This window comes from Chelonoidis abingdonii, chromosome 4 (assembly GCF_003597395.2).
Source record: "Chelonoidis abingdonii isolate Lonesome George chromosome 4, CheloAbing_2.0, whole genome shotgun sequence".
NCBI classification, from domain to species: domain Eukaryota; kingdom Metazoa; phylum Chordata; order Testudines; family Testudinidae; genus Chelonoidis; species Chelonoidis abingdonii.
The window spans coordinates 124,144,559-124,165,036 of NC_133772.1; the positions used below are offsets into that span (position 1 = coordinate 124,144,559).

A 20,478-nucleotide genomic window follows, 5' to 3' on the forward strand; every position below is an offset into this window, starting at 1 on the left:
CTCTTTCTACTGCTCAGGTCCAGATTCTGGCCTGGTGGCAGTGCCTTAGTGGGAGGGGATGAACAGGGTTCGGGCCTTGTGGGGATGGTGGTGGGGGCGCTAAGGTCCACCTCAGCCCTCCTCTCACCACTGGCAAGAGGCTGGCACTGCCTCTGAGCCTTGGGCAAGCACTGAGCAGTGCTGCAGGGAATCCAGGATAAAATATGTCCCAGAATCATTCAGCCTGGGATCAGGACTTGAACTCTGCATTTCAGGGCTGTTCTACCCAATTCACATCATCCTACTTGAAAGGGCCACCACACTCAGGTAACAGGGTTGAGTGTGTGGATAGGAGCTAGGGACAATATGGAAGTAAGAGCCTGGGTTAAGTCTGCAGTGAAGATCGACCCTTTGAGTTAAAGCTTTTGTGTATGGCTAGAAGTTGACTTAGGGGCAACACTCAAGTTATAACTTGTTAACTTTGCATTAAAGACAAACCCAAAGTTAAGTACTGCTAATTAGGAGGGTTAAAAAACAAAAACAAACCACAACCAAACAAAAAGTGACAATAAAGAGTAGAGTTCAACAGCAATAATGAGGGCTTCACTTGCCTCTAAATATCAGCTGGAGACCAACACAGGAGGAGGAGGAGAAAGATAATTGTTACCAGTATGTCTGTCAGAAATAATTTACATTTTTGGATCAACCAGAAATTTGGCTTGGCAGTAAGTGAAACTAACATGTAATCATTACTATTTATCTTTATCATTGTGATAGCTCAGAGCTATGTTGAGGTCTCTGTCATAGGCCCTGTACAAACAGAATAAAAGGACATTTTCTGTCCTCAAGAATGTATAGTCTAAAAGATGAGCATGGTAATTCTTAGTATTTACATGTTGCTTTACATCTGGAAATTTCTTTACAAATATTGACTAAATTAATCCTCCTACTTCTTTGAGGATAGGTATAACATTACCACCAGCTTACAAATGGGAAAAATTAAGCATTAAAGCCGACAGAGAGAGTGGGCATTGGAGCTGGGATTACACTTCAGAAGTTCCTGGTTTATACTTCTCACCATTAAACCATGCTGTTATCATAAAAAGTTTTCGCCTGGAAAAATCAAGGGTCTATTTTCATGTAGCCTGAACAGAGCAGATGTATAAGAAGACTGATGTTTTGAGGTCAATTTCTAAAAGTCATAACAAAACTTCCCACACTTCAAAGCTTTCAGCTCATTGCTATGAAAACAGAAAACAGCATCCAAAAGTGACAGGTACTGTAATATTTACAAGCTTCTGCCAGAGCAAAGTTTCTTAACTTGGATTAATTTGAGTAATCAGATTTAGTTTATGGACACGTGGGAACAACTTTGTCTTAGGCGGTTTTCCCACCCGTATGCTTGAAGCTCACAAATAACTCTTGCCTTCAGTGAATATATTCAAAAGGACATAGGATTCTATCTCGCTTCCTTCCATTTATTTCCCACGCTAATTAACAATTGATACTGGTACACTGCAGTGTTCTTGCCAGTCATATGACACGTGGGGAGGGGGCAAGAGAGAAGTCTTTATAATTTCTTTGACTTCAGTGTTTAAAAGGACCGGCTGGATCAACATAGAATGAAAGAGGAAATGAAAACTGTTGGAACTTCAGAGTGGTCCTGATGCTTCTAAGTTGCTGACTTGGATGACAGTAAACCTCCAACCCTACCCACACCACCATCAAGGGCAGGATTCGTGCCTGCTGAATTCATTGGAGCAGACCTATAACTCAGTGGGAAAGCACTTTCCCCTACAAGCTTAGGATCCCAGCCTGGCCTAAAGCACAGAAACCTGCTTCTCAGAATTAACTGCACACATTGCAGATTCTAAAAGTGCTTCTTCTCTTCCCAAAAACACAGCTGCTTGTCACCAATTACTGTTCTTTCTGGGGCTGCACAAATGCGCCGCACCTTTCTGATGAAAGCATCCTGCTTTCTCAACTTTGGCCTCTGTTATCAGAGGGAAAACAGGTTCCACACAGCTGCTCAGCATGAGAACCCATGTGAGACAGTATGCAAATTGAGTGTTTGATGGCTGATCTCAATTCTGGTTCACATCAGCTTCAAACTGAGAGACCCAGTTATGTCATATAAGCCAAACTCTGTGTAAACATGCATCCCAAGGCGGATTTAACCCACCGTGGCAATGCATTCCAGAATCAAGCATTACTGGATGCTGTCACTGTTTCTCAGTCAAAAAATGGTTTCTGGTTGCCATAGGAAACCACCATCAAGAGGGACAAAAATGGCCATAACAAGAACTGGTCTAGAGATTAGAGCAGAGGAATGAGAGTCAGGAATCCTGTGTTCTATTCCTGGCCCTGCCATGGAGTCACTCTGTGACACTGGGGCCTTATTTGCTCCTATCTGTAAACAAGGGGATAATATTTATTTGCATTACTCACAGAGGTCTACTGAGGACTAAGTAATTATGTTTTTAAAGTGCTTTGAGATCTTCTATTAGATGATGCCACCTCCCCAGTACACACACCTACCTCACCTCTTCTAGAGCAGTGTTAGTTCTGCATGTCTAATAGAAGTAAAAAGTAGTTATGTTACATTTATTTTTGTCAGGAAAGGAGTAGATATAACTCAGTACACACAGATAACAGGAGATGGTGCCACTTTTACGCAGTCACTTTTCAGATTAGAGCTTCACTTTAAAATGTGATTGCCAAATAATGTTTTTCAATGGCAGATCTGGGGAGGATTCCATGTTCACCCTTTCCCAATGGCTAAATACACGTGATTTTTCTGAATGCCAGCCCTGAGTACTCAGCTTGGGATTTTAAAGTCAAAGTGGGATCTTTCTGCCTCCAATCATGCATAAAGATTCAATTATCAGAACTATAGCTGGTCAGGAAATGATAAGTATTTGCTGCACATTAAAAAAAAAAAAAAAAAAAATCAAAATTTTCCTTTTTCCCCCCCAACAAAAACCATTTGTTTTGGTGGTTTACAAAAGCCAAACAATTTTCAGCTTTATATTTTCATCTGCACACTGAAAAATTTAAAAGAAATGAAAATGTTTATGGAAAAAAGGCCATTTTTCATCAAAAGAAATATTGCAAGGAAAAATGTCAACCAGCTCTGATCAGACCATAAGGAAGAGCATTGGTCATCCAGCAGAAATACTGATGGTTTTGAAGGACAGTATAATTTTTTGTCCTCTGCTACTGAACAAATGGCAGGATCCCAGAGCTCAGGCTCCAGCCCAAGCATGGAAGTCTACACAGCAATGAAACAGCCCCGCAGCCCAAGCCCTGAGAGCCCAAGTCGGCTGTCACAGCCCAGCCCTGGGTGTCTAGTTGTTGTGTAGGCATATGTCCCATTTTCCAGCTCCATCCATGCACATCACCATGGTTTATGGATGACTTACAATAACTGAAGCAAGAGGGAGCAGAGCTGTTAAATAAGGAGCAAGCATTTCTAAATGTTCAATTTTCTTACTACAAAACCTAAACAATATTTACTGGCTTCAATATCTACAGAATATTGTTAAGCACTAACCACTGACTGCTGGGGAACTACAATCCAGCATTCTTTTCTCCTGGAAATCCTCAGGGCTAATTTATTTATAATAATGATCAAAGAAAAAGGTAATTAATTCAATCCCTGATAAACATAATTGTTAACAATATCTTTCCCTAGCATTTACTAAAGCAAGGAAATCAGTGAAGAGATCTCTTTAAAAATCTAAGGAATGCTATGATGCAAGAGACTCATTAAGCTCTTAAGCCCTATTTTTACTCACTCTGAACTGGACATTACAGAAGGCTCTTTTGTTTGTTTTTAGTACAATGGCAGCCTATGGCAGAGATCTGAATTTGGAAACACAACCAGGATACAACTTGGCCAGATCAGAGACCCCAGGTGTGTATCTGTCAACTTAAAACAAACAAAGAAAAAGAAACAAAGCAAGAAAAAGAATATATCGTGGATCAAACCTGAGAGGCTCATCTGCACTACATCTAAAGGGGGAGATGGATAGTCTTGCATCCAATCCAGTGCTGGAAATAGTTTTAGAATTTTTGTTGTTGCTATTTGAAACAGCATCACCATTAAATCAGAGCTGAAATGTCAATGTGCCTTCTTGTTCTCTCCCCCCTTTGTCCTTATTTTTCATTTCATGTCTTGATATGTTTTCTGCAGCATCTGCTTTTGCTCAGACTATATTTTCTCTACCCACCCTCCTTCCTCTTTCTCTTCAAGATTCTGCTCTGATAGGGCTGCTTCCCTCTCCCACCCCATTTTTTTATTTTGTTCTCTCTCTCCCCCTTCCCCCCCCTTTCCCTTCTCTGTCCCAGTCTCTTTTCATCCTTATTTCTTTTCCTTCCACTGCTTTACCCAAGGGGTTCTCAACCTGCGGCCCATGTGACAGCACACAGCTTTGGTCCACATGACATCGTCAGGGCCATGCAGGTAGTATATATATTGTGTGGATGCAACCCACATAACACACAGAGAGCTGCATAAGCGGCCCACAATGGTAAATAGGTTGAGAACCACTGCTTGATCCCACCCTTCCCACTTTGGATGCAGGCCAGACTCAAGGTTATGCTCACCCAAATGTAGGTGATAAGTGTGTTTGCAAAAGCGGGCGGCATATACGAACAGGCACTAAGTGACGATGTAGTACTCTATGGCACTGCTGCACCTGGAATCTGACACTCAGTTCTGGGCATCACTTTCTCAGAAAGATAGAAAAATTGGAGGCAGTTCACGCAGAAGCCAAAAAATGATCAGGGAGCTGGAGAAACTGACCTATGAAGAAAGAGTAAAAGAATAACTTGGCCAAGCAACAAATAAGGAGTGGAGGGGAGACAGAGAACCAGAGGGGTATAAACACCAATAAGGGAATTATTCTGGGTGACATGCAAGGATCCTGCCACAAGCAATTAAATGCAATTAATAAAAAAGAAAAATTTAGATTGAATATTGGTCAGGAAATTTTTTTTTTCTGGCAGTGAGATGTGGTGGAAGTCTCAACGCTTGGGACTATAAAAATTACACTGGACAAAGCACCAGATGATATATTGTAGAGGACAGGGTTGGCAGAGAGAAGGTAATAGATGAACTAATAAGTCATTTCCCTCTCTAACTTCTATGATCCTTAAGATTTGTGAAGCAAAGTATCAACACGTTAAAAAAAAAAAAATTCAGCAGAATGCAAATATTGTAGACTAAGATGATGGCAATGTGGACACAGACACACACTACCCTAAAGTTCTTACTACCCATTCTCTCCATTCGTGTGGAGCAACTATTTCTGGAAGCAACATGAGTCCCATCCAACAATCACGTCTAGAAAAGTCGGGCTAGGATGAGAACAATTAACATCCCTTGGGCCTTGGGCCATGGCTGTAGAGCCTTCTGAAACTTTCAGTAAAGTATCTTTTAAAAGAGAAGAATAGCTTTCTACCAGGGGGAGCCTCCAGCAAACACACTGAAAGCTTCAACATGGCCATACAAGGTGCAACCAAGTGGCTTTATTTATCCCAATCCAAGTACAAAAAAGGATTAGTTCTCCTTCTAAAGCCCAGGGATTTCCTATCAAGGTACTGCAAAGCCTGTGACTGGAAATAACACACTGGGACACCACCATCACTAACGCTCAGGACTCCAGCATCCAGACCCACAGTCACAACAGCTTCCCTTAAATCTTCACTGCCGAGTGATTAAAGAATAGAATAGAGAACCAGGAGACCTGTGTTCTAGTCCCAGCAACACTACTGCTTCACTGTGCAACTGGCTAAATAACTTCATAGGTGTTGTGAAGCTTAACTAAAAAGGGCTCCTGAAATTCTGAGCTACTTAGATCAAAGGCACTATGGAAATGCAAATCATTACTAAGGTTATTACAGCAAATGAACACACTGCCGAGTTTTAATTTGTGGATTTTAGCTGCCAAAAACTAATCCCTACAGATCCATCAGAAAGACTAAATCTGTAACACAACTCTGAGAGCCAAACTATTTATTTACAGAATCCACCTTTCTGAAAGAGCTAGGTGCTGCTTATTTACCATCTTTTCTTCTAGCTAGTTATCAAGATGGCAACAGCTTCCCTGTGAGACTCTACATTTGGCTGTAGAAGCTGTGAGGACTGCTTTGAAGAAATAGAGTGCGTTACTTCTGTATGATAAAATACACACAATATACAATAAAGAGAATGCTCCTGAAGTCTTGGCCTTCTTTGTAAACAATCATTACAATAAATAAGCAATTTCCATAACTAAGTACCACTGGTTCAATTCATCCACTCTCAAAGGCTCCCAAAACAAAAGTAACAATCACGAGTTTTGTTAAAAGGAACAACAGTCCTGAATCCTCAATCTTTACCAGAGAAAAGCCCTTCCTTAAATTGACAGAATCTTGGCCCTGTGACTTCAGTAAGCTTAAACCTGGAGTTTTCCAGTAAGCTGCATTTCATTATCACTTTCACAGACTGGCACAACTGTACTCCACTCCCATGGGGCTATGAAGGACATGCAGCTATTGATCTAGTCAGTGCCACGCGTCATTGTCCTAATGCACCACAGGGAGGAAACATGAACTTCAACAAATTCTTCCCCCCCTCCCCTGACGTTCACTTTCAACTGTGGAAAAAAAAATCTAGCAGATTTCCTTTGTTAGTAGCCAGTTCACTTTTAGGTTGAGGGTTTCTCATTTTAAACCACCAAGGGTATGTCTACACGGCAATTAAATACCTGTGGCTGGCCCGTCTCAGGGGGAGTTGGGCTTGGGCTGTGAAATTGCGGTGTAGATGTTCAGGCTGGGTGGGATACTGGGCTCTACAATTCTCCCCTTCCCCGAGGTCTCAGAGCTTGTGCTCCTGCCCGAGACCGAACATCTAAACTGCAATTTTACAGCCCTGTAGCCTGAGCCCCGCAGCAGGTGTTTACAGTGTAGACATAGGCTATATGATAGTCTCTTCATCATTCAGAATACCTGGAATTATTATATATTTACTATAGTGACAGCATAGTTAAATTTGAAAACCAGCTTTCATCAGAACACCCCCTTTTGCGGTTGCTCACAGCTTTCTCAAATGGAATTTTTCATGTAAATTTTTTTCAATATTAAGAAAGGGAGAAATCACTTCAACAACAGTCAAAGTAAAACTCAAAATTAAGATATCAAAATTAGTAAAACAGACAGGAGGAAGGAGAAGAAAATCTTAATATTGTGTAGAGTTTTGATACGGCAACTAATAAACATGTTACACATCTAAATGCAAGAAAAACTAGAAGCTTGGATCTCAACATGAGATGAAAGATGTTAATTGACACTATCAACTAAAAAGACAGAAGGAGAAGACGAAAAGCATCAACCATAATATGTAGTCAGTATCACAAAGAAGAAAGACTGGTGGGAGGTCTTGTTAATGTAGCTTTAAGGCATTCCATAGGTCAATTTATAATTGTGTATTTCTGTATAACAGGAATTTTATCTCTTAAATTGTAAAACAAGTTTTATAAGATTTCTGCTATAAAAATGGACCTGATAATAAATGCAGCAGAGAATCCTGTGGCACCTTATAGACTAACAGACGTTTTGGAGCGTGAGCTTTCGTGAGTGAATACCCACTTCATCAGACGCAGTAGTGGAAATTCCAGGGGCAGGCTATATATATCTAGCAGGCAAGCTGAGATAACGAGGTAGTTCAATTCAGAAGAGGAGTGAGGCCCTGTTCTAGGCAGTAGGTGTGTGAAAACCAGGGAGGAGAAACTGGTGCTGTAATGGCAAGCCATTCACATCTTTGTTTAGTCCAGAGGTGATGGTGTCAAAATTTGCAGAATGAACTGAAGCTCTAGCAGTTTCTCTTTGAGTTCTTGGTCCTGACGTTTTTTTTGCTTCCAGAATGGCCCTTAAGGTCCACTAAGTTAGTGGCTCCAGGGAGGTTAAGTTGCTTCTCCTACAAGGTTTGTGTATATTGCCATTCCTGATATCCTAGATTGTGTCCATTTATCCTTTTTCCATAGTGCACTGTCCAGTTTGGCAAACGATTACATAGCCAGGGGCATTGCTGGCATATGATGGTGGTATATTACATTGGTTGACATGCAGTGAATTGAACCAGTGATTGGTATGCTGATTCTGTTTAGTCCTGTCGATGGTGTCACTGCTGTAGATATGGGGCAGTTGGGCAGTCATGTTTGTTGCATGATTGGTTTCCTGAGCTATCGAGTTACTATGGTACGGGCTGTGCGAGTTGCTGGTGAGATACGTTTCCAGGTTGGGCAGGTTGTCTGTGGGCAAGGCTTGCTGCCACCCAAGACCTGTGAATGTTGGATTCATTGTCCAGGATGGGTTGTAGATCCCTGATGATGTGTTGGGGTTTTCGTGGGGCTGTATGTGATGCAGAGGAGTCTGTTGGTTCTTTCTTGGGTTGTCTTGCAGTCACATACAGCCACCATTCAGCTCTGATGAAGACAGACTGTGAATGGCTTGCCCAATTACAGAACCAGTTTCAGCCTCCCTTGGTTTTCCACACCTCTACTGCTTAGAACAGGGCCTCATCCTCCTGATGAATAATTCTTATCTCTGCTGCTTGCTAGCATGTATATATACCTGCCCCTGAAATTTCCGACTACATTCGTCTGACAAGTGAGGTATTTCACGCACGGAAGCCTCACACTCCAAAAACGTCTGTTAGTCTATAAGGTGCCACAGGATTCTCTGCTGCTTTTACAGATCCAGATTAACACGGCTACCCCTCTGATACCTAATAATAAATAAAATTTAAGAAGTCACACCTAAGCCAAGAGGCTTTATTTTTTTTTTTTTTTTTAAAGTTTCAGAAAAATCTGTTCAGCCATTTTTGAGCAGTGTTAAAAAATACTCCGAAAATCTCATATTTGTTCCATAAATTCCACTTAGTATTTCTATGCATGCACAACTCAACATCAGCAGAACAGATTTTGTTCAAACATACCTTGGTTTGTAATAGTACTGAGTCTTAAAAATCAAGTCAAGTCTTAAGATCGGTATGGTCGGCACCTTACTGCAAGGCTACATAAGAAATTTCAGATTATATTATAAATACATTATTAATTAATACAATGAATTAAGGAGGATATTGGCCGAATTCATTCTATGATGCAACTCCACTGAAGGCAAGAGAGTTACACTAAGGCTGAATTTGGTGTCATAATTCAAAGACACAAGACGGCAGAGTTATACTTAGCTTTGTGGGTTGGATTCCCCAACTTTCAAACTATTACTGCTGCAATTTTGCATGGAGTATCTATATGTAACTGAAAACCCACATAAGCACGAGTCTCTACCTATAATGAATGGGCATTATTTGGATCCTCTGAATAATAGTGGGAAAGCTGAAACCCATACCTGAAAGTAAAGACAACAGGATTATAAACTCATAATAATATATAAATCTACGATAACTATCACAGTTCAGGGCTGTCAAAAATGGTTTTAGAACACGGCAAATTCAAGTTAAACTTGGGGGCTGGAGTAGGAGACACTTAAGGGGAACAGAGGTGGTGAGAAAGGAAAGTCAGCACTACCACCCCTTGGTACAACTTTCCCTGTCATCACTGCCTGCTGACTTCTCCAATACTGAAGATAAAACTCTCTCAAAAACCTGGGGTCTAAATGATACTGCCAACACGTCCATAAAAATGTTTATCCCACCCTGCAACCCACAATGCCCAAATAGCTCTTTTTTAGGGCATTTCCCAGTTACAGAACAGAAATATAGGTTTCTAGCCTTGTATATCTTGTTGAAGGCAACTTCCTCCACCCCTCTTCTCCTGCATGGTTAGAATGATTATATCCAAGATGTCAAATGTTTCATGCAATTCTGTTTTGGAAATTTGCTCCTGATTAAAAATGAGCATGTCTATCTCATATATAAACACTCCCGTTTAAAACAGATAAAAGTTCTGCAAACAAACTTTCTGCTTACTCACTGTGATTCAGCTTCACGAGCATTGGAATTGGACCAGTACTGCCATAGACATGTCTGGAACTAAGATATGCCATGGGGTGAACACACATTGGTCACTAGAATCTGATAGAGCAATCCCATAGAAACATAAAAGGTGAGAAGTGATCTGACTCATTCAGGAGATAGATCACAGGAAATGCTGAGAGAAGCATTAGTGTCAGACATCGGGCAGACTTATTTTTCCAACGATGAAAGAGAACAGAATGGCAACACACCACCTCACACATGTGAGAGAGAGCAGAATGATGGTGGGTTTTATAGTTCAAAAAAAAGTTATATTAAAGAGGAAGCTTCAAAATATCTCGATATTTTTGGGGTAAGTTTACATTTTTCTGATGATCCCCCAAATCAGCTCTGATTATTAGGCAAATCCAAGGGATTTTGGTCACATGACCAAGCTGCTGAAAACTCTATGCCATCTTTCTCAACTGTTTTTTTTACAAGTCTTATGGTGGCATAGGGTTGCCAGGTGTCCAGTTTTTGACTGGAATGCCCGGTCAAAAAGGGACCCTGACGGCTCTGGTCAGCACTGCTGACCGGCCATTTAAAATTGGAAAAAGTCCAGAGAAGGGCAACAAAAATGATTAAGGGGCTGGAGCACATGACTTATGAGGAGAGGCTGAGAGAACTGGGATTGTTTAGTCTGCAGAAGAGAAGAATGAGGTGGGACTTGATAGCTGCTTCAACTACCTGAAAGGGGGTTCCGAAGAGGATGGACCTAGACTGTTCTCAGTGGTACAAGATAACAGAACAAGGAGTAATGGTCTCAAGTTGCAGTGGGGGAAGTTTAGGTTGGATATTAGGAAAAAACTTTTTTACTGGGAGAATGATGAAGCACCAGTATGGGTTACCTAGGGAGGTGGTGGAATCTCTTTCCTTAGAGGTTTTTAAGGTCAGGCTTGAGAAAGCCCTGGCTGGGATGATTTAGTTGGGGATTGGTCCTGCTTTGAGCAGGGCATTGGACTAGATGACCTCTGAGGTCCCTTCCAACCCTGATAGTCTATGATTCTAAGTCCAGTCAGTGGTGCTAAGTCAGGCTAGTCCCTAGCTGTCCTGGCACTGCGCTGTGCCCCAGAAGCAGACAGCAGGTCTGGCTCCTAGGTGGGGGGGCTATGGGGCTCTGCGTGCTGCCCCCACCCCGAGCACTGGTTCTGCACTCCCACTGGCTGGGAACTGCTGTGGTGGTGCCTTCGGGCAAGAGCAGCCTCCAGTGACCCCTGGCCCCCCTATCTAGAAGCCGGACCTGCTGGCCTCTTCCAGGGCACAGCATGATGCCAGGACAGGTAGGGAGCCTGCCTTAACCCCAATGCACCACTGACTGGGAGCCACCCGAGGTAAGCCCGCACCCCAACCCCCACAAACCCGAAGCCCGCTCCTGCACACCAAACTCCTCATCCACAGCTCCACCCCACAGCTCACAGCCCTCACCCCCTCCCACACATCAACTCCTGCCCCAGCCTGGACTCCCCTCCTGCACCCCGAACCCCTCTTTTCTGGCCCCACCCCGGAGCCCATACTCCCAGTTATAGCCTCACCCCTCCCACAGCCTAACCTCCTGCCCCAGCCCACTGAAAGTGAGTAAGGGTGTGGGAGAGAGAGCCACTGAGGAAGGGGGAATGTAGTGGGGCCTTGCGGAAGGGGCAGGGCTAGGGTGTTCAGTTTTGTGCACTGAGAAAGTTGGCAACCCTTTGGTGGCACTGCATGTAACAGAGAATGAAGGCCAACAGTGGGGCTGTGTAATAATAACTGGAACCAGAGTAACCTGACCAGTTCTGCAGAGGGAGGTGTGTATTCCGGGGTCTTCAAACACTGCATGGAGGAGCTGGGCCTCTTATAAAATGCTCCACCTTCCAAAAAAAGGAGGGAGCCTGGAAACAGAAGGCTAAAACAGTTTCTGCTGAAATCGCCAGAATTTCCATAGACCAGTGAAACTGTATGAAAGTTAAGCAAATTATTCTCACAGATTGGAACATTTCCAGTTTGCCAAGAGAAAAAAGCTTATATGAAGAGCTATTTTCCAGGAAAAACAAAAGACCTAGTTGGTGAGTTCAAAGGAGCCTCTGTCTACATGTATACCTTTAATGATATGGTCATTGCATTGTAAGGCATTGTAAGTACTGACATCCATGGCATCCAAGAGGGAGTTCTAGAAGGGAGGCAATGCAAAAATCTACTTCTATGGTTGTCTTCTATATTCAGGTATTGCTGTAGGGTTCAGTGTGAATATCTGAGGCCCAATGGTTATTCTGCCTTTTCAAAGTTAATTAATTGTCTCGACAAACATGCCAGTAACTCAGCCCTACTGCATCTGGCACACTTTCCCACCAGTTTTTTTTTTTTAAATAGTGTATCAGACACAGAACTACAACTTAGCACTGCACTTCTGAGATAATTAAAGTCTTTCAGCCTATTGGCTTTTTACATAACCCAAGGTATGTTCTAATTATACAAACGCACTGCCTATCAGGCTTGATCACTTATGACATGGCTCTGGTGCTATCTCCTATTATATTGTATAGTCTGTGATGTACTAATAAGCTGTAATAGTGACACTTAGCACTTTTATATTTCAGCCTCAGATCTTCAAAGTGCTTTGCCAACACTGGCTAATTAATACTTAAAAGATGCCAATGAGGTAGGCAGGCTGGTAAGCATTATTGCCAAGTTACAGATAGGTAAGTAGGTATGACGAGGTTCAGTGATCAGCCTAAGAACAACAAACACTGTAGTGTGTCAGTAACAGTGGAAATGAGGCATTTCTGGCTTCCTGTTTCCTGCCCAGATTACTCAACTTTGCAGCCACTCTAATTAATAAGATTATTATTATTTATATAGTGCCAAGCTTGCTATGCATAAACTCTCTGCCTGAGGAACTTATAGTCCAAATACTACAATATTAAAAAACGGGAGAATTTCCTACAGAAAACTATATGTACCTTTCTAGCAACAACAAGTATGTGAATGATTTTTTTAGCAGTTTTTAAATATAACACTACTTTGCTGCTGGGCCTCCATTGCAACCAATGTGCTGCTGCCTGTTATGTTAACATTCTGTTGGAGTCAATAAAACATTAGACTCTACCTAATAAATTCAGCAGCACAACAGGTATCTTCTGCCTCCACATGTCTGGCAAATTCAGCCGCAGTCAAGTAGGTGATTATTACCTTCAGTCTGCACTCAAGTAAAGTATTTACTGTTTCCCATCACAGCCCATTTCTATACTTATTTCTTAGGTTCGTCTTCAGAGAACAGCATTTTCTATAAGAGCAGTACGGTGGAAATAAAGGCCAAGCTAGGATATTAGAAGATCAAATCTGGCCTGTGGAGAAAAACGGGACAGGCATCCCCTGTGATGCAAAGGCTATAGCAGCATCTCGTTCCCCACTAAGAATTCCTGCCTGCCACTGAATGGAAGAGATTATTCAATACCGGCTTCATGCTGAGAGGATTCACATACGCATGCACGCACCCCTCCCTCCAAAAAACTGTTCATAACCATTTGATGGAGACCATCTGTACCAACAGAGAAATAATTAGTAGTTAGGGCGACAGACTATTCAATATCAGTTTGAGAGAGACAGGCCCCAGTCCTGCAATAAGCTCTGATGTCCACTGACTCCAAAAAACAGTTTAAAAACTAGCAGACTGTGCCAGACTGTTGCCTAAGGATTTTGGGTCAACTATGTTCCTACTCACCAATGAAAGCCCAATATGAGAAGTTTCACTTTACACTAGGATAGCTCTTCCTACATATTAGGATATTAATCATCCAGATTAACCTTGAAGGATCAGGGCATGATTCTCCTTTCTTGCTTGTTTTACATCAAGTCGTTTTGACTTCAATAGAGTTAACACCTCATTTAGACCAATATGGCTGGAGAATCAGACCTTTCGTTTCTCACATAGATTACGTTGTCTAACAAGAAAAGAGGTCGGGGAGAAAGAACAATGGTGGTAATATCCATGAAAAGATAGGCTGCTGCTTCTTGCACATAAACAGAAGAGCTCACTTTCAAACGCTAAGGGGGTATCCAAAAAGAACAAATACTCTCATAAAGCTCTTTATAGCTCTAATCTAAGAGGGCTGATGGCCCTTAACTAGATCAATTTAATGAGATTTCTGCAGCTAAGGGCTAGTCTACACTGGGGGGGGAGATACACATCTTCACGGTGGCGAGTTGACTGCCACAGCTCCCTCATTGATGCTGCTTACTCCTCCTGCCGAGGTGGAGTACAGGCGTTGATTCATGGATCGATTTATCGCGTCTAGATGAGATGCGATAAATCAATCCCCATAACTCGATTAATACCCGCTGATTCTATGGGTAGTATAGACGTACCCTAAGTCTTGAAAGAGACTACAGAATGCACAGCCCATAGTCCCTATAAATATCACTTTCATTCTACACAGTGCATGCCCACATACTGCATATTTAAGGCAGAAGCAAGGAAGTGGCCCATGGCAGTGCTGAAGAGTGGGTTTTTTTAAACCTTTTTAAAGCAGAGAAGCAACTCAGTGGTATCTCCATCTAGTTCCTATACGGTGCCCATTATCATGCTTCCGAGTGCCTACAACCATAGCATTTCCAAAAGGATTGTGCTTGACTGATTAGAGCACAGAAACAGCAGTTGGGACTGGTGTACCATCCTGACCCTGTCACTGACTCCCTGTGAAAACTTGACTAGTAATTTAACCTCTAGGCCTCCATTTACTCCTCTGTAAATGAATGTGCACTAAGATCTGAGAGGCTTAATACATAGTTGTACTGTACGTTTAGATCCTTGGATGAAAGACAATATTACGAAATGTTACTTATTTTTGTCAAATTACCAAAAAGGGCCCAAAGCAAAATCCCACATCAGAACATCCCTGAGCTTTGCGGTATCTAATATCCAACCCCACATTAGTGCACTGCATGCCTATTTCTACTCTGCTATAGCCTTAGGCTTTCCCACATTTGGGCACTAGTGTTTTCATATGGGTATGTCTTTGTTATGCAAACCAGCTTCCAAGAAATACATAGTGATATTAATGCATTTCACACTGCATCACGAGGAGTGAAATATAAGAACACGATGGAAAAATAACAACACAATGGAGAGAGAGAGAAATGTTCAGACATATGTTTAAAAGATGTAAATAAATAGGGATGATGGGGGGAATTTAAGCAGAAATCTAAAAATCAAGCCAGCAACATATGAAGACGGAAATCGGACCATGGCTTTCAGGTAACCTGCATTAGTTGAAAGCAGAGATCCTCTCTTCCTACTGCCCTCAACAAGAAGAGTCATCAGCATGGCTAGTGAACTCTAACGTATGTGGGACTTCCTTTTATACTTAACAAGTCAGAACTAGCACAGGGGCTTGTGTTCTGTGATGGTGAAGTAACGGCTAGATTTACATTGTGCTTATTAGTGAACCTTGTCAGATTTCCAATTAAGACTAGAATAGATCTTTAGATGCATTTCAGATGCCTAGAGAAGTGGATTACATGGGTCAAAATGGAAGCTCAGACAATTCAAGGATTCTATTCTGCACCTATTTACAAGGCGTATTTTTTAGTGCATACAAGAGCGATGCTATCCATCACCATTACTCAGATTACCCAGACTGTTGAAATCTGGAGAATACCTGAGTAAGAAGGAATGTAGTCCACTTAAAAAAAGGAAAAGGGGAGAAATTTGCCCAAGTGAAGCAAGTAAAATGTGCTTTTTATTCAACACCATTAAATAAAAAGTATGAAGTCTTGTCATCAGAAACCAAGGTGAGGATGGTTAAGCCTTGAGGTCAGAACAATGGCAGTTGGGCTCAGTGGTTGGACCAGTGGCAATCGAGCTTAGCAGTCAAAGCCAAGAGTCAGAGCAGGAATCAGGAGCCAAGAGCGGGGCTGAGACAAAGCAAAAGTAGGGCTGAAAGCAAAGCTGGAGCTAGTGCAGGATGAGGCCTGTGGACTTTGTCACCATTATCAGGTAGAGAAGAATTCCAAGCCATGAGGCAACATTGACCAGACTGAGACACTGTTTCGCCTCTGAGGCTTAAATACCTGTTCAAAGTCATCAGACCACCTGGATGTGGCTTAATTAGGCTCTAGTTCAGGGATGACTCATCACCTCACAAGTAGCTACAAGGGACAATTTTGTCGGCATATGTTTTTCCACTATAACTACACAGGCATAACTATGCTGGAAGAATGTGCCCATACTGCTTTGTTTATGTCATCTTAAGCTACTGCCTTTGTGAGATATTGCATCCAGACACCTCTGCACTCTCTCAAATAATGGCACAGCTTTCTGGGCAGATATTCCATGGTGTGATGTTCCATAGCTAGACTCTATGCATTCTGGGATTTTCTTGCATCACATTGTGGGATGCCTACTGGAAACTAATGGAATTCTGGGATTTGGGGGTCAAACTCCTGTGACTCCTTACCTGATATCCCAGAATTAATCTGGTTTTGACCAGCCACTATCTTCTGGGCAGGAGAGGGGGCCTTATACAGCAAGGGAAGGAGAGTGGGGGCTGGCACACTTAGTCCAGCATCTGTCAGGATCAAGGGATTTGGTATATCATGGAAATAGACACTTTTGAGCTTAAACTTTCCAGTACAGATGCCCTTTTGATCACTCAATGGAGGTGGGGGATGTATTAAAAGCTAAGGAAGGAGAGAACTAAGGTGCATGTCTAGCTTCCTAATTAGCAATATCTGGCCAACATGGCAGCTCCCAGGTGGTCCCAGGAACAAAGGTATTTAACTCCCCTGATACAGTCAGTACCTGGACAGTTTACTCTAATACAGGACATAGTATTCACTGGCTGAGTTCCCCTCTGCAACACTGTCAGGCTGGCTATCCACCTGGGTCTCAGGAGTCATTTGCAGTGCTGCCTCTGACTGCATCTTAAGCTCAAGGTTGGGTTGTCTGGAGGAATGTCTCTTCATTGGGGCATGGGGTAGGCTGGGTGCCTTCAAACTGTCCACAACACACCGGGATTCCGGAGTGGCATTCTTGGTAAAAATCCAGTACCACTGCTTATGGTAAGTGCATGCACTGCGAGCACTGTCAACAGTCTTGGTTTTGTCTTTAGCATTTTTATAATTCTACAGGAGCCTCCTGGCTTTGGCATGGCAGTGGATCCTATGCTGGGAGTAGCCCTTCTCTCACATTGGTTCCACTAGTAGCTTGTAGAGCTTTGTTTTCCAGTGACTCCTGTTAAGAAAGGAGTGGTCATGCTCCTCTCCCCCCACAGCAAGTAAGTCCAGGAACTCCAGATGGGATCACATGGGCATAGCTGCTGTAATGGACTCCAGCTATGTGAACTTACCACAAGCTACAATGGCAAAGGGGCACACCTGCGTGCCTGCCAGAATTTAAAAGGGCACATGACATCTGGTCAAGACAATCCTGGAGCAGTGGAGGGCACACAAGTCAAAACAGGCTGATTCGGATGTGAAGAAATGCAGTACGGGATAGCAGCACATGATGTGTCTGAAGCAGTAATGTTAATTTAAAACAGGAGTGTATTCACATAAGTCTTAAAGTGGTAAAACTCATCCTGGAATAGAGTTATGTAGCTTTCAAAGCAGATTAATTAAAGTGGGATAAAATGCTTGATAACTCACAAAACCCCACTATTTTTGGGTGCAGACACAATGCAGTTTATTTTGAAAAAAATAAAGTTATAGTGGAGGGCAGGCAATAAAAACTCTTTCCCACGCAGAGAAGCCTTAAGTCAATTTTTTTCCCAGGCAAATTTAAACTGAGCAATTATCACTTACTAAGCAGATCAGGCCTGGTTTCTGACCTTGGCAAGTCTGCTCTTTTAAAAAACTGATCTTTAATGAATCCATCATATCAGGTAGCACCACACTGTTTCAATATGAGGCACGAATATGCCCTTTCTGCCTATTCAAATTCCTTCCACATGTATCTTGTGTCCACAGCAAGGAAAATCCCACATGCCCCTCCTAGTTCATTTCCCTTGTATGACTCAACGAGTTGACTAATTACAACAGCCTGACTCATGTTCATGCTGGTCTTTAGGAAGAGTCCCCTTGAAAATCCCAGGTGTAGTGTTTATTGCTCTTTCAATCAAAGTGCAGGTGGGACTGATGTGGAGGAGATGGGCAGAAACAGGGAGAAGGACTGAGACCATCCAGCCTAATCTTGGCCTTTGTAAATCTAGAGTGAGAACCTTGTCCTGCCTCTCAAGCATGTGCACTGATGACAGCAGCACATTGTGCGAAGGCAGCAACTTTTCGGGTCTGAGCCTTAGCTCCAGGGTGCTGCTATTTGGTGGAGGTTGGGTCTTTGTGGCAGAGAAATACTCTTTCTACGCTATTACTGCATTCAGTCAGAGGACAGGAATCCCCACACTCAGATGAAATTTGCACTGAAATATTACACCTATCCCCACCCAAAGCAGAGTATGCGGCTGTACGTCCTGGATGCTCTTAAAGAAATACATTCAGTATTTGACTTCTGAGACCATTCTGACTATTACTATATGCAACTGCACCTATCTTTACTGTTACCTTGTCCTTCTACCTTTTCTTTGCCTGTTTAGTCACCTACTGAATATTGTCTACACCCTAAAGCTGTGAGATATCTGGGGCAGATACTATCTTTTGTTATTAGTTTGTAGAATTTCCAGTACCAGGGGCTCTGATCTTTGACTTGGGGTCCTTAAGTGCCACTGCAATAAAAAAAAACAATGATGTGGTCAGAACTCCCACTTCCTGGAAAGAAGATCTTTGGGGCTGGGAAGGAGAGGCACAGAAGATATACACACATAAATAAGCATCCCAAACTAAATCCCTAAGGAGGCAGTGGGCTTGTCGCCAGTTGTTTTACTACACACTTACCAATGTTAAGCCAAGGCAATTATTCCCCTGCATCATTCTTTCCATTTTAGCAAAGATTAAATCTCAAGAAATTTTGCTAATGTCATTTTATTTGTTTGAAGGGAGCAAAAAGTATTGTACTCTTCCATGTGAAAGCAGGCACAGTATTTACAGACACGTTGCCACTTATTGAATCTTTCGTCTGTAGTACAATAAACCAAGATTACATCACCCTTTCTTGCATAACCAGCTGGCATAGGCTCTTCCGGTGACTGGAAACTTGTTTCTTTGTATTCCTTTGCATTGTATTATCTGGAGGGGCTTTTACAGTCCTTGGGTGAGTAGTTCCAGACTGCTGACAGAGACACAACAACATGTACTGAAATTTACCAATTTATTTTCTTAATTGGAGTATCCATCAGAGGGGATTTTATAGCAGGTATCAGTGTAGTATCTAAAATCAGGCAGTCAGGATTCATGAGGTACAGAATGTGTTCTCTTAAAAATTAAAGTTGAGTTTTGCAAACTATTAAGCCCTTTTTCCTTGACAGAGAAGTAGCCTTTTTTAATCCACTAAAAGAGATAGCAACGCTTAAAAAAAGGCACTAATGACATATTCCTTTCCAAGTCTATGGGTCATTTCTCCATAATTATTTCCCCTAAATCTCCCTGCTACCTGAAACACAGCAAACTATTCACTGCTCCTCCAGATACTCTCATCCTAGGGGTTCTGTGACTAACTGCTCCAGGTTCTCATCCCACCTTGCTGACTGCTACTTCAACACAACTTCCTGTTCTCCAAGGTTGTGTCTTGGTCCTCCTCTTCCCCACTGTCTCTCTAAACTCACAAGCATTAATAGTACCGACACATTCAGCTCCCAGCTCTGCAGTCACTTTCCTTAGTTCTTATTCTAGAATTGGAATCAAACCACAATATTCAGATCCAGACCCAAGATTTCTCCGAAGTTCCCTGGTGTCCAGATCTAGGGTTTTTATTTGGCCCAGAAGACAGGTTAGGGTAGACATGCAACATTTGGATCTAGATCTTAATTACAGAGGAGGAGAGAATACTTGGATTGGAGTTTTTTCTTAATGTAAATCTCCATTTTATTCAGCAGGAGCCAAAGAGAAATTATACAGCTGCAATTGTTTCTAATTGTATGACAATCACAACTACTCTCTTTCCACTGAGGCCAAATCCCAAAATGAAGTTGACCTTCATTGACCCTGAAGTTACTGCTTAACGTTCTGCCGCTGATAGTGGCTAAAACTAACTTCTCAGGTAAAGTTAAAAGAGTGGAGGGAGTCAAACTGCAAACAAGCACCAAAGCAACTGCGCTATAATATATTTGCAAACTACAATGTTAATGCAAAGAACACACGAGGCCATTTATCTGAAGTGCATCATTGCATACAGAAGTCTGCCCTTCTTAATTCCCTCAGAGCCCTTTAAACATAATGTGACTATTCTGTGGTGCATGGTGGGACATAGACTATGCATTTTAACAACAGACGGATGGAACATAGGTATTTATTACCAAAATCAATCCCTGTGAGACTAGATGGTTCGGGAGACTGGTAATGTAATAAGGAACTTTTCACCCCTAAGGGGCAGCACTTCCAGTCTGGTCCATGTTATTAAA

The 20,478-nt window shown here is 42.3% G+C and overlaps 1 protein-coding gene across 8 annotated transcripts in view; it reads right to left on the reverse strand.

The window, feature by feature from the left end:
* ITPK1 (inositol-tetrakisphosphate 1-kinase) overlaps positions 1-20,478 on the reverse strand; it is a 237,205-nt gene that overhangs the window by 34,286 nt on the left and 182,441 nt on the right. Inside the window, exon 5 of one of the 8 annotated variants that reach the window (XM_075065652.1) lies at positions 9,957-10,009. The exons of the other annotated variants lie outside the window; for them this stretch is intronic. Within the exon in view, the coding sequence (XP_074921753.1) occupies positions 9,957-9,978 (22 nt within the window). The 5' untranslated portion in view covers positions 9,979-10,009. The remainder of the gene's footprint in view (positions 1-9,956; positions 10,010-20,478) is intronic. 8 annotated transcript variants of the gene reach the window in all.